At 38.4% G+C, this 13,316-nt stretch overlaps 1 protein-coding gene across 7 annotated transcripts in view; it reads left to right on the top strand.

The window, feature by feature from the left end:
• Positions 1-13,316, top strand: part of ROBO1 (roundabout guidance receptor 1) — a 742,961-nt gene that overhangs the window by 352,256 nt on the left and 377,389 nt on the right. For 4 of the 7 annotated variants that reach the window (XM_080374479.1, XM_080374485.1, XM_080374480.1 and 1 more), the window contains exon 1: positions 4,781-6,157. In XM_080374479.1, coding sequence (XP_080230605.1) covers positions 5,767-6,157 — 391 coding nt within the window. In that variant the 5' untranslated portion in view covers positions 4,781-5,766. Of the gene's footprint in view, positions 1-4,780; positions 6,158-13,316 lie in introns of those variants that run through there. The other 3 variants (XM_080374482.1, XM_080374481.1, XM_080374483.1) reach the window with 1 other exon arrangement.

Raw genomic sequence — 13,316 nt, 5'->3', positions numbered from 1 at the left:
TAGTTTGCTGCTTTTGCATAACTAGAAGTCCTCATTTCCTTTTTACTATGTTAAAGGCTATTTCAGAATGAATCATGAAAACGAAGGGAAGGAAAGGTGTTTAAATAACATTCACTATCGAGATTTTGTCAGGATTTCAGTCATATGCACAGTTGCCTGAAAACAACCAAAAGAAAGGTACTCAAATCATTAAATAAAAGCTAAATTCTTCTTTCTATTAGAAAACTGTTTCTAAGGGATTTTTTTTACACCACAAGGTATTCTGTTCTCATGTGAAAATTGTCTCCTGTGTGTAATGAATAACATTTCTGTACCTGCCTATAAGTGCACATTTTATTTTTAGAACCATATATTGAGTTGCTACAACATACTTGTACAGTTTATTAATAAAAGCCTCCTTATGGATTCATTTGTAATTTATATGTGCCATATCCTCAGATTAAAGCCAATATGTGTGAACAAATTCTTGCCTTTTCCCCTTAGCTTAAACCTTTCTTAATTTTTAAGACAAGGCAGCTGAGCAATATAAACTTTCAATGAAGAACTGAATAACTTGTGAAGACTCTTAGCTGATGAAAATGGTCATAACTCCCTAAAGTTATCCAATTTAAACAAGCTAGCTGGCTGAATGTGAATGTCTCTAGAAAATTGCTCTTGAAGCGAGATGAAAAATAATAGAATATTTTCCTTCAGCTAATATGGAACATCAGTAAGGATATTCTCCAGGTCAATCAGCCATATGCTATATCGGCTTCTGATACAGACCTGTAAGTGTTTAACAAGCGGTGATAGTCCAAGGGTAGTCTAATTATTCCCAGTTCCACACATCATAGCTTGAAGCTTTTCCTTTTTGCTCTGGATCTGAAGCATAGGTCTACAATCTTGAAACCTTGTCTGTGTGTTTCTAAATACAACCCCCAAATTACTTCTCACAGCTATATTAACAGTAGTTTTTTCCCTAAAGTATTAGCCTTACTTACCTGTACTCTGATAGCATGAAATCTTTTGTTATTATGAATAACCAAATGAAGAAACAGAATTAAATCAAATATTCCTTAAGACATATTATGGTGTATTTCCACTGTAATTGCAATAAAAACCTACAATCAATACTGGGAGAAAACAAAAAAAAGGCTACTAATTTAATTCCTCATCTTAGATTGTGGTTTGATGTAGTCACAGCTGTTTGGTTTTTTTTTTTTTTCTGATGTCTCTTCGTGAATTCCTCTAGATCACTAGAAAGGAATCAATGGGAATTGATCCAATTTGTAGAACACAATTCTGATATTGATAGTAGTTTATATTAATTTGCTTCACCCTAATCTTTTATTAATGTTCATTTGCAAAATGCTGTTCATGCTGTTTCCTCCCAATTTTGTACCCCCAAGCTGATGATGATAATGAAATTTAGAGAAATGTAACAAGAAATAATGAAGTTTTATATTTTGAAATTAAATATGGTAACAGTTACTATTTTTGTAATCAGACATTGTTCAATAGATGGCGCTAATTTCAGATAAACAATGACCAGGGCAGATACATGAGATTTCTACAGTAGTAAGTTGTTTCCTAGGTATTTTCCATTTTTCTTTATTTCCTCCAGGAGGATGGGTCAGGGCATCAATACTGATTAATTTGGGGACTTTTTGAGGATGCACTGCCAATAAAATGTGTCACGCAGACATATCTCCCTGGTACAAAAGACACAATAATTGATGGCATCACTTTCTCCTACCAGTGGGGAAAACCAAAATCACTGGTGAATTTTCAATGAATAGAAGAGCCATGGTTAAAAATATATTTAATATAATTTTTGAGGTTAGAATTGCACAAAGCACTTGAATGCAAGTATCCATGAAAATAAATATGGCTGTGTGGTTTGAGGTGTTGTAGGAGCCAAGAGAATGAATAACAATAGTAAATACTTAGTATTTTGATTTTCTGATCATTTTGAAGACTTAGAAGATAGGTAATTTAAAGCATGATTGGTGTTTAGTAGTTCCTGCTGCAGTCCAATAAAATGGAATAACTTAGAGATTTCAGTGGAAATTTCATTGGAAAAAGTTCCCTGCATTCACATAAATCTTCGGTGCTATCAAACTGCCATTGGACCACTTAAACTTGTTATGAACTTGTGTGATTAAGCTAAATCCTCTTGCTGCTTTGAAGATATTGTCTGTGCTTGGGCTTCAGTGACTAAACCTGAAACCATTCCACCAAAAAGTTAGACGGCTCAGTGTTGATAAACTTAGCACTCTCCTATCAAGTCAAAATAGATGCTTGTTGTTTTTTTTTTTTGTTGTTTTTGGTTTGGGAGGGGGGGTGTTATGCTAGAAGATACTTGCCCAAATTACTGAATGGTTGCTTTGTAAATGGTTGTAGAGAGGGAATGAGATTTTTTCATCATGATGAGGCGCTTCCTCCTCTCAAAGGCAGCCTCTTTCAAATGTTCCTATGAAAGAAAACTCTAGTAGCAATCAATAAGGGGCAGCTTGCACCTTTTTTTCTCTTTGGTAGTCAAGTCTCCGCTTTTCATCTTCCTTTTCCAAAATAAACCCATTTGGTACTACAAAAAAAAGAGGGAGGGGGTACACAAAAAAAACCCTTTTACCATCTTCCTGAAGTATTGGGTATTTATAGGGAGAAATAATATTCTGTTGAATTAAATATTGGGTTTTGTTCTGGTTTTTTTGGTGGTTGTTTGGGGGGTTTTGTTGTTGTTGATTTTTTTAACTTCATGAATCAACCAATTTCTGCCTAGGTTTTTTTAAAGTGTAAGTTTTATTTCACTGAAAATGGTCTTCTCTTGGCAGCTAGAATATCAGAGACATTGGTTTAAATTCCTCCTGTCTGATACACAAATTCAGCCAAGATGTTCAGCCTTACTGGAGAGCTGTTTTGAGGGACATCTCTCTGTCAGTTCTGTGGAACCTGTTATAAAGTGATTATGCTATTTCTCTGAAGGATGAGGCATCAAGTTCAGCCTCCACTTTGACTTGGACCGAGCTGTAAATTTTTCCATATATCAGGTGAATCTTTCAGGTTTTATAATTCATTCCCTACACCTTTTTTGGCATGGTGACTGTTCAAGAAGTGTAGCGATGTAAAATTTTTCGTTATGTTTAACAAAGGCAAGTGAAAAATTGCCTGATCCTACAGCACACTAGTCATAAGAAATACATCATTTCTTAACATTCAGGCACTTTACCACCCATTCAACAGTGTGCCTTCACAGCGGTCTCATGGTGAAATGCACTCTTTTAAGTCAATAGCACTTACTTCTGTTAAGTTTTAAGAGGGAGTCCCAAGGAAAGGCAAAGCTGGATCTTGTGACAGAGCTAAAATTACATTCAGCCAAGTGCAAGGGGCCACAGCCCAAAATGTAGGACTAGGGCGCAGACTTACCATTGAGTGAAATGGGTAGAATTAAACCACAGCAAGAGCTGAACATCAGTGAGCATCATTATTGAAAGTAGTTTCCAGCCAGAGACCATAAGTTAACATTAGTTGACTATCAAGTTTGATATCAGGTAGAAAAGCCACACTTCTCAAAGAATGAGTGAATATATCTGTGTATTTTGGACTGTAAAGAATGAGTACGTTGTCAGTAACAGATATCATGTAAGTATCATTACTGCTAAAAAGAGACTAATCCCCTCATTTCCATCAGTGGAGGATTTGAAGCCAATATTTTCAGGTCTAAATGGCTGCAGGTAGTTGCAGCCTAGTTTCTAAAGCTGCTGCTCTCGTGTCCTGTTGGCTGTATTGAATGCCGAGCATTTCTGAAATGCAGACTGCTCCTATTTAAACTCCAAAGTGAGCCTTGCTAAGGGCATTAGCATTGGTGGGTTTGGGAGGTATTACGAGGAGGGTGGCCTGCTGGTGGGAGTGCCATGTCTGAGGTCATATCTTGGGTAAAAAAGATCAATTCATTATGCAATTATATTTTGTACATGACACCAGACAATACACCAAGACATAGAACACTCCAGTAGCTTTCAGTGCGTCTTCTTCCTTCTTCATCATTTTGAGCAGTGTGTGGTTAAATCTCCTAAAAGGCAATCAGTCTTACAAAATGATCATCAGCATGTTTGTTGCTTGAAATCTCCGTCTGAGCTTTCTGTAGTTGATTATAAACATTTGCCCTAAAATAAGTAGGCACAGCCTCTGCCACTTGATGTAATAAAAAGTCTTGTCCTTCTGTCCTTTACTGCTGTAATTTAAAACTCTGACCCGGTCCACCCTTGAATGCAAATAAGTGAGCAATCTGGAGAAGCAGAATGTTGATCCAGTCACTCTAAAGCCATTTTCAGAGCAGATTTTAAAGATGTACGTGACATTGGCCATTAGTGAGGCAACAAAGATGAATGAACCAATAAATGAACATATTTCACTTCTTTCATCTGCCAAGATGAAGCACCATCTTGGTGTTTAGTTGGTTTTTGGGTTTTGGTCTCTTATTATATGTGCAGCAGTACTTTAAAAGACATGTTATCAATTCTTTAATTGACTTTTAAAAATAATTGTTTCTTCCATTAAGTCCCCTTAAGTGGATTGGTCTTGAAGATTTAGGTTTTATTTTTGTTTTTCTTTTGTAATTCTGTAAAAAGATTTCTATTTGTAAGGATGCTGTCTCTCTAAGATTTAAAAAACAAAACAAAACATGGAGAATATGAATGTTTGGTTTCACATTTTTAAAAATTAGATTGACAGAGCTAGTAAAATTAAGCATCCAGGGGAAAAAAAAATCCTCTTAGTCTTTTTGTTTTTGGTTTTTTTTTTCTAGTTTGCTTTAAATGTTTTGTGAAACTTCAGAATACTTTTTTAGCAATATGTGCATTTTATTGAAAAGGAACAGTAACTTTCAGTGATTATAGAAGTCCAGAATAAGTCTGTGTGGGAGAAAGCATAACATATCTTTCCTATTCAGGGTCTTTACAATAATTAATAAATAATTTTACACCTGTCAACAGGAAAAAGAAATAAGCAGCTTATTGTTGTGTAGTGATATTCCTGCGAAGAGATTTGCTTCTTGCAGTTTTTCCTAAACAAAATATGCATGTTTCTTTTTAGGTGTTTTCTGTTGAACAGTGCACTATCAAAAGTAAATTAAAAATAGAATTTAAGTTTAATAAACAGTTTTACATTAAGCTGTATAGACGAGTAAAAAGATCTAGTGATATCGACTACAAATTCCTTTGGGTTGTGCTGTTTTATTTTCAGAGCCACTGGGATTTTAATTTTATTTTTTTCTTTGAATTATTTAGTTCATTATTATGAGTTATCCTCACAGTGCTTTGTGGTGCTTTGATCAGCAATTTATCTTGGGGTCTTAAAACACATGTTCATTTATGCGTTTAGCTGACCAGCTGCCTTTCCATTTTTTCCTTTTATTTTTTTTTTTTTTATGTGACATTGAAATCGAGTGTTTCTGTGCAAGCATCTTTGAACTCAGAAAATGCATCTTACTCCTTATGCTGCTGAACTGCTGCCTTTTCATAAAGGGGCTCTAGCCCTTTCCTCTGCCCCATCTTCCAGAAGAGGTAGAGCAGCCCCCCCGCCCCCGTGCTTGCCAAGACACAGTCGTCCAGTCCCCCCCCTCTGTCCCCCCCGCCTCCTCCCCACAAAGAGGTGAAGTCCCCTGAGTCTGTAATTGCCAGGAGATGAAGCGATGATGGGGAGTGATCACAGTCAATAGCTTTGATTAACAATAAGGTGGAAAATTAGCAATGCTAGCATTCAGCTCCCCTGCCTTCCCGTCCCCATATGCTCACCACAGCCTGTGCTGGCTGGTTGGCAGGGTGGCCACCACGCCTGGCGGGCTGCAGAGCGAGACCTGGAGTGGGCAGAGAGGGACAGCGAGCAGCATTTAGGGGACCTGGGGCGATGCTCCCTGCCACCTTTTGCTGGGCACCACCATGTTGGCAGGGGAAGGACAAAGTGTGCCGTGCGCTGGCACTGTGGCTTTTGCTGTCATGTGTGGATTTAATCGTGTCTGGACGTGTTGTGATCAAAATGGCAACTACTGTTACTCCTGTGACCCCATCAGCAGCTCTGGTGTTGTTTCCGACAGACTCCGGCGACCTAGAGAGGGGAAACGACAGCGGGACACCACTCCCCACCTCTGATAATGGCGACAATTCGCTGGGCTACACAGGTAGAGTGCATCTTTCCAAAATATTCCTGACTGCCTCCTTCTGACACTTTCAAAATACATCTGCCATTACCACCTGTACACGTTTTTTTAATCATCTTTGCTAGCTGATTATCTTTCACTATCACCCTAGAAGTTCAACTTTGTTAGTGCTGTTGGAAGATATTCTTGTGCCTTTTAACTAACCAAGATGACTGTCTTTTTGTTGTGTGTTAGTACATTTCAATTATTTAAATGTTTAAAGTAATTTTCTGTTCTTGAAAGAATGCACCCATTATTCTCCTTCAAACTGTGTATGTTAGTGCACGAGGCAATGTATCATCCAAGAGAAATTTTTCCAAAGACCAAAGACAGGGATTTTTCTATGTGTTTATTTGGGATTGTTTTTTGCTTTGTTTCTGTTCTAAACAAACCCAAAATATATTGCAGCAGGGAAAAAAATCCAAGTCAAACTAAAATGTGATTGGAGAAGAATCTATTTCACTGACCTCTGCATTGCATAAACTAGAGAAACATGTCTCTAGGCCAAATAAGAAAACCCACAGATAAGCATCACCATACGATATGTAGCAGCAGGGATCTCTGAGGAGCCCATTTCTGTAACTCCTCTGCGTGCTGAGACGATACCCAGCTCCAGGAGTCACTCCAGACACGCTACTGACCGCAGCCCGGGCTCAGCTTCAGAGTTCCCGAGTTCAGGGGTTTCATGAACTACGGGTGGTCCAGGACAGTGACAGACTCTTAGATCTAAATTACTTTAGGTTGTGAAGGTAAGTAATAATTCTTCTGGTGGTAGCAACTTTTGGGAAGGGAAGGAGTGAGGAGTTGGACATTTAACTGGAAGTTGTTCTTTGAACATCGTATTGGTGGGTTACTAGTGCTACTACTGCTCACACTGTGTAAAATTGCTTATAGTCAAGTTCCTAACAAAAGTGTATGAATCAGACATTCATAACTAAAACAGTCTTATAGGATAGAAGAAGAGGATAGGCAGGTATAACAAAGAGGGCATAATTTCTTGTCCATTCATAAAACTTCAAGTCTGTTATACACCACTGACAATGATTATGGCTTTCGTTGCCTACGCCTCTCAAAACATCCCTGCATGTGGTTAAAAACCTTGACAGAAAATTTTATTCCATTTAAAAAGTCTTTTTTTCTAAAAAGGTAAAAAAGCAAGGCAAAACGAATTTCCCCTCAGTCAAGAAGATAGATGCCTTCTCAGAAAGCCATGGCATGAACTTTACTGCATGTGGTTATTAACTTTTCTACATTCTGATTATTCCTATTTTTTTTCTAAATGCCCCCCCCACACCCACCTCCCCCACGCCCGAGTTTGGCGCATCTGTGCTCTCTGATGCATATGGGGTCATCATATTGAAAAAATGAAAATTAATATAGCTTAAATAATGCTTTCTTTTTAACTTACTGGAAGTTAGATTTGGGCTTTCAGAAAATGGGGCTGGAAACGGTGATCCCTGGGTTTTGTGTTTAAGCAGCCACTAATTTATGTGGGACCACGAGTGAGACTCTATTAATAATAAAGTTGCTTGCTTTTACCTAGAGAGGAGCAATCAGTTCCCCTCCAGCTCCTCACCCCTCCCTGGCCTGGGGCTGGTGCTCAGCAGGTGGATTCCTGTGCCCAGAGCCTCATATCTCCCTATGGAGGTGGGAGAGGGGGCCCTGCATGTGCTCTCCATAAGCTCCCTTAGCCACAGGAGTAGCAGGGATAGGAATTCAGGGGGATACACCATCACTTTTTCCTACTGGCATATTTCAAAGAGGAGCTGGAGTCTTGCATGACAAGCGTGCCAGGTGGGTGACGGCAGGCAGAGGGTGCGAGGGCTGCAGGTGGTGCTGCACTTTGTCCCCCTCCTGCAGGGCAGTATTTAAGGCATACACGGTGGTGTTTAAGAGAGTAGGTCCCCTCTGAGTGTGGGGACATGGGATTGCTTCCTGAGCAGAGCACAGACCCTTCTGCATCTGCCCATCCACAGGGATCCTTCGCTGAAACCAAGGTGTGCACATGCACCTGGGTGCCATGTCTCTGCAGGGCATTGCAGCGGTTTAACCTGCCTCTCAGAGACTAATGGGGTCACGGGGAAGGCTGACAACATCAAACCCTGGCCTAGTAGTCCCCCCGAGGCTCCGGATCTTAACTCTAGGCCATGTTTTAATAGGCATTTTCCAAACAAGCACAAGAGTCAGGATCAAGTTAGAAGCAAACACAAGCCGACCAAATATGAAACCCGAGAGGATGGCCAGTTTTGTTTAATTGGATTTTTTATGCCTCTTATTTGAAAGAGCACTGAATAAAGAACAAGGTTTTTCATGTTTAAAGATTTAATGATCCAGTATTTCTTCACCACAATGTAATAGTAATGAGTAGCACTATGTGTGTATACCTTGATTTCTATAAAGAAGCCCTAAGGTATTTATTAAAATTACTCCAAGAGGTTTCTGTAATAATCAGTAAAGATTATTAAGAACAACATTAACTGTAATACAATCTTATAGGTAAAGTTACAGGGTTTTTTTCTAATTTATGGGCTCATTTATGTGGGCCTAATATGGAGTTCCTGGATTTTACAAAAGTATTCTTAGATCATTTTTTGTTCTCTCTTACCTATGGAACTCCATTCTCCAAAAGGAAAACCATTCCAGCAGCTTGCTTGTGCTGATAATTCTCTGTTTCGTTCCTAAAATCATTCAGCTAAGTCCAGGATGTCTGGACCCATGGGCAAAAAACCTCAGCAATTTATTCTCTAATCTTGTATTTATCTTCAGGTGGTGTCTGAATGGACAAAACCCAAACAAGCTAATAACTGCTGTCATACAGTAGGATCGTACATTTTTACTCATACTAAGAGCAGTGATACATCTGTAGGGCACGTCTTCCTAGTTGCATGTAAGTTTAGCTGCGAGGTAAATAAGCAAAGCATTTGCTACTATGGGAAGTTTCAGGGTTAAAGATTATGATTTCTTCCTACATCTTTTTCTTTCTGTATATGTTTTTCAGGATGAATATATGCAGCTGTTTCATACTGTTCTTAAGTGGAGGTGCCTGACTCCTAGAGAGTGTTTCAGTGTGTTCTCCTAAAGTCTGCTTTAAATTAGGAGATTTTTGGCTATCGCGTTAGGTTCTGTCTCCACTGTGGATGTGAGCACTTGCCTTGAGAAGTAACCTCGTACCAAACAGGAAGCACATCGCTTTCAGGCAGGGAAGAGGAGTTGCTGACCCAAGTTCTTTCAGATAATGATTAAAGTTCTTGGTAAATTTCAAGACCGATGATGAACTTGTATTTGACTTTTCCTGATTTTTAGTATGTTACAGGACCAGACCCTAGGCTTTTTATTTCCCTAATCAATGTAGCAATGTGGTATCCAATAGATTTTTGCACTTTTTATAGATCACCAGGTTTTTTAATTAGTAGTTTTTAACTGTAGACTCAAATGGAGAGACTGTATACACATCTATATTAAAGATGATCACTTTTGGAAAACATTTGTAATGTAAATAAATAGGGGCTGAATAATAACAAATCAGGATAAGAATTTCAGTCACTGAGGATTGTTCCATATGCCCGACAATGATGTTAGAGTGAAGGAGTTTATAGGTTTTTCTCTTGCATATTTGATATGAGAAAAATGCTAAGAATTAAAAAACATCTAAAAGCTGATGTGACCAAATAGAAATCGTATTAAAGATGCCAGACATACCTGGCTTGATTCAGCGAAGGATTTAGGGTAAAAAAATAACAAAGAATTTTACTTGTAACTGTCAGTTTAAAGAAATGAGCCAACAAGATTACCTTGTCACCTTGTCTGCATCTTCACAAAAGACCAATTCTACTCTGTCAAGACCAGATTGGAAAATAATTGCATAGTTAAGACGTGTAATAGTAAAAATCTAAATTACTATTTTAACTATGTGCATAAAGAACGGGCCAGATCACAGTGACATTCAGGAGGGTAAAAGCATATGATTTAGATGCTTTGTGTTTTATTTAATTTGCCCTAAGGAAGACATCCAAAGTAGTTTTCTGAAATGCTTTATAACTCTGCCTGTTTCTCTTCCTACAGACTTTAAAGGAACTTCAGGTGACTAGCAGTGATGTAGATACCCAAAACCAATTGCCAGTAATCCCACCGCTCCAACAGTTTGGATCTAGGTTCTGAAAGGAGAAGCAGGTGATAGGTGTGTGCACCAGAGAATATAATGAAATCTTTTCTGGTCATCAGAGGAAGGCAGGGGAATGGAAGGTGCAAGTAGGAATCCAGATCTTGATCAGGTTTAGACTGCAGACATGTCTGGCAAAGACTATTGTTTGAACAGTTATTTTACAGTGGAAAGAAACCCTTAAGTTGCCCATTGTTTTGGGTTTTGGTTTTTTTTTTTTGGTTTTTTTTTCATTGAAGTCCTGGACATAAGTACAGGGACAAACAGAAAAGAAAGGAAGCAAGGAAAGAGATCAAGGAGAGTTCCCACTGTGTATCAGAGGAGAAATATGGAAAATCATCCAAATAAGATACTGGAGGAACTCAAGAGTTGGAGAATTTGGAAGAAAAGCTCATAGAAGGAAGGGCCTTAAATAACATCAGGATTTCCAAGAGAAGAGCTTGTGATTAATGGTCAGATGGGGTGTGTGATGTGCTGAATGATGTCCTTCAGTTCCTGAGGAGCTTTGAGAGCCAGAACCCTGCAACAGGGAGCAGGGAGTGAGGAAACCTGAATAAGAGCATAGGATAAAGCTGTCCTGACTAAAATGACTAAACATATTTATCTGTTTAATTCTTCCTTGTTAGAGCTGATTTTCAAGAAAAGAGTAAAGCAGTATTTCCAAATCAGATTTCCCATGTAGTTTACCAGCCTAATTAGTAAAGTACCCATTCACTCTTAGCTCATGAGCTTCTATTTTCCTCCCTAAAATAGTGCAAGGGCAGTAAGCACCAGGTATGAGCCTCAGTTATTTTCCGCATAATCAATGGCTGCAGAGTAATCTCTGAGATTGCATTGTGCTGTGCTATCGAAGTGTGCGCGCTGAATGGTATTCCAGGAAGTAGCACATTTCCTGTTAAATCAACTGTGACATAAATATCGGGGATCATTTAACAGATCACAGCGTATTGCTTGTGTTAAAGAGACCAGAATGATGGCTTGTTAAATTAACGCTATATAGTCAAACATTTGCAGACAAGGATCACCACTCCTCATTAAGTAGATTCATGACTTTTGAAAGGAATCTTTCCAAATAAACTTTTTTATTCACAGTTTTCTCTAAAGACTCTTCCAGTATGCAGAGAAATCTGGTGGTTCCCATGTGTGACCCAAAGTTAGTGTTTTATTTTTCCCTCCCTGATTTTAATCACAAAAACATTGTGATAGCGTTCTGTGGTAAGACAAAGGATCCCATCCCTTCTTCTCACACTACCTTTATTTTTCATTACTGTATTGTTATGTGATTAGAGGAGTTGTTTGTAGTGGATCGCTGCTTGTCCAGTGTCAAACAGGACGGATTGCCCTTGGTGAGCATTTCAAGGGGGAAATCTCTCTTCATTGCACGGCCATCTCTAAGATATTTCTTTTTCTATTCCAGTAACTTTACACTAGTTATCCATTCAAGAAACACTTCTAAGACTTCTATGACATCAAAGGTGGAAATTTACAGTAATACTTAATGAGAAATGGGGGATTTTTCAGCCATTTCTATTGTAACAGATTAGTAGAGGTAGTAAATGCATATATAGATTTTGTGACTGAGAGAAAGGGGTGAGAGAAGAAAAAGCTAAGATAAGCAACACAATGACAAGTAAGAATGTTGTAAAGAGATAGTTGCTATTTGATTCGAAATTCCTTCTAGATTATCATCTTTAAAGTTTAGTTGAAGAATAAGTAATATTGGAGGGGAAAAAAAACAAAAAACAAACCACCCCATGCTAAAAAGTAAGCAGTGTTTGGCTAATGGGGTGGGAAAATTGGTGCATGAACATGTATGTTGCAGAGTTTGGGTATTTTGGGCTGGGAGGCAGCTGTAATTTCAGGTGTGAGGCAGGTAGGTAGCACTGTCTGAACAAAGCAAAGGTCTTGTTTCTGTACAAGTATTCCAAGTAAGCTATTGGCATTTCTCATATTGCACTGAGTTCATCATGGCAGAAACCTGAAGAGAAAAACAAACACTCGTTTGCACTGCAGAACCAATAGACATCTGACAGAGTCGAATGAATCACTAGATTAAACCGCAGCAATGTTAATTTAATTGCAGTTAGTGAACCCTTATTGCTAGCAGTAATACACAGTAGACTTCTGCTTGACTTTTACACCGCAGGATGTATGCAAGGCTAGCAGTTAAGACCTTTTTCGTAGTCTTTCTCTTTTTTAAAACTTGCCAACTGAGCAAGTGTGCTCTTGAGTCACTGGGAGAATGAACACAGAGCCCCATGATACCAATTTTACAAAGTTACTTCTCAGAGTACATCTGCACTCTAAATCCAGGAACAGATGGATACTGTTATGGTTATTTAAAAAAGAAGAAAGAAAGGAAGAAAAAAAAAATCCCCTGCTCTTGTCCATCAGCAATCTCTCTGTTCCCTATGTCAATCTAAACTGCCAGAGAGGTCTTTTCAGTTTTGTGCTTCTCTTTGCAAGCATTCTTCTGAAACAGATACTGAGGCTTTTTTTTTTTTTTAATATGTATTAAAATATAGATTTAAATATAACACCAATCGATAGACTTCTCTGTCAATGATAGTGATGTTTGGGCAATAATAATTTCATTAAAACATATATTAGCAATATTGGAGCACAAATACTCCCACTGATATAAATCATGCATTGCCAGTTTTTATGAAAAATTTTAAAGAAAATCTCCTCCTCCAGTTATTTCAAGGCAGAGCTTTGATTAAAATGGGAAGCAACGGCAACATCCCATGCTTCTCAACCTGTTAGTGAGTTTTCTGGTAGCCATCAGACCAATTTAAAATGACAGCCGCTCCCCACCCCCCAGCCACCCCCAAAGAAACCCCAAAACATTGTGTGAAGAATTTGTCTAATGGTGACATTAATATCAGTATATGACCCTATATAGCTGAGATACTAAGGATTGTTCTAAATACCCATATCTCAGGAAGATAAATTTGAGCTAGAGAAGGTGCAGGAAAGGGC

The sequence above is a fragment of the Falco punctatus genome (genome assembly GCF_963210335.1).
Source record: "Falco punctatus genome assembly, chromosome: 2".
In the NCBI taxonomy this organism is placed as follows: Eukaryota; Metazoa; Chordata; class Aves; order Falconiformes; family Falconidae; genus Falco; species Falco punctatus.
The sequence above is the reverse complement of the archived record's forward strand: the minus strand, read 5'-3'. Positions and strand labels throughout refer to the sequence as shown.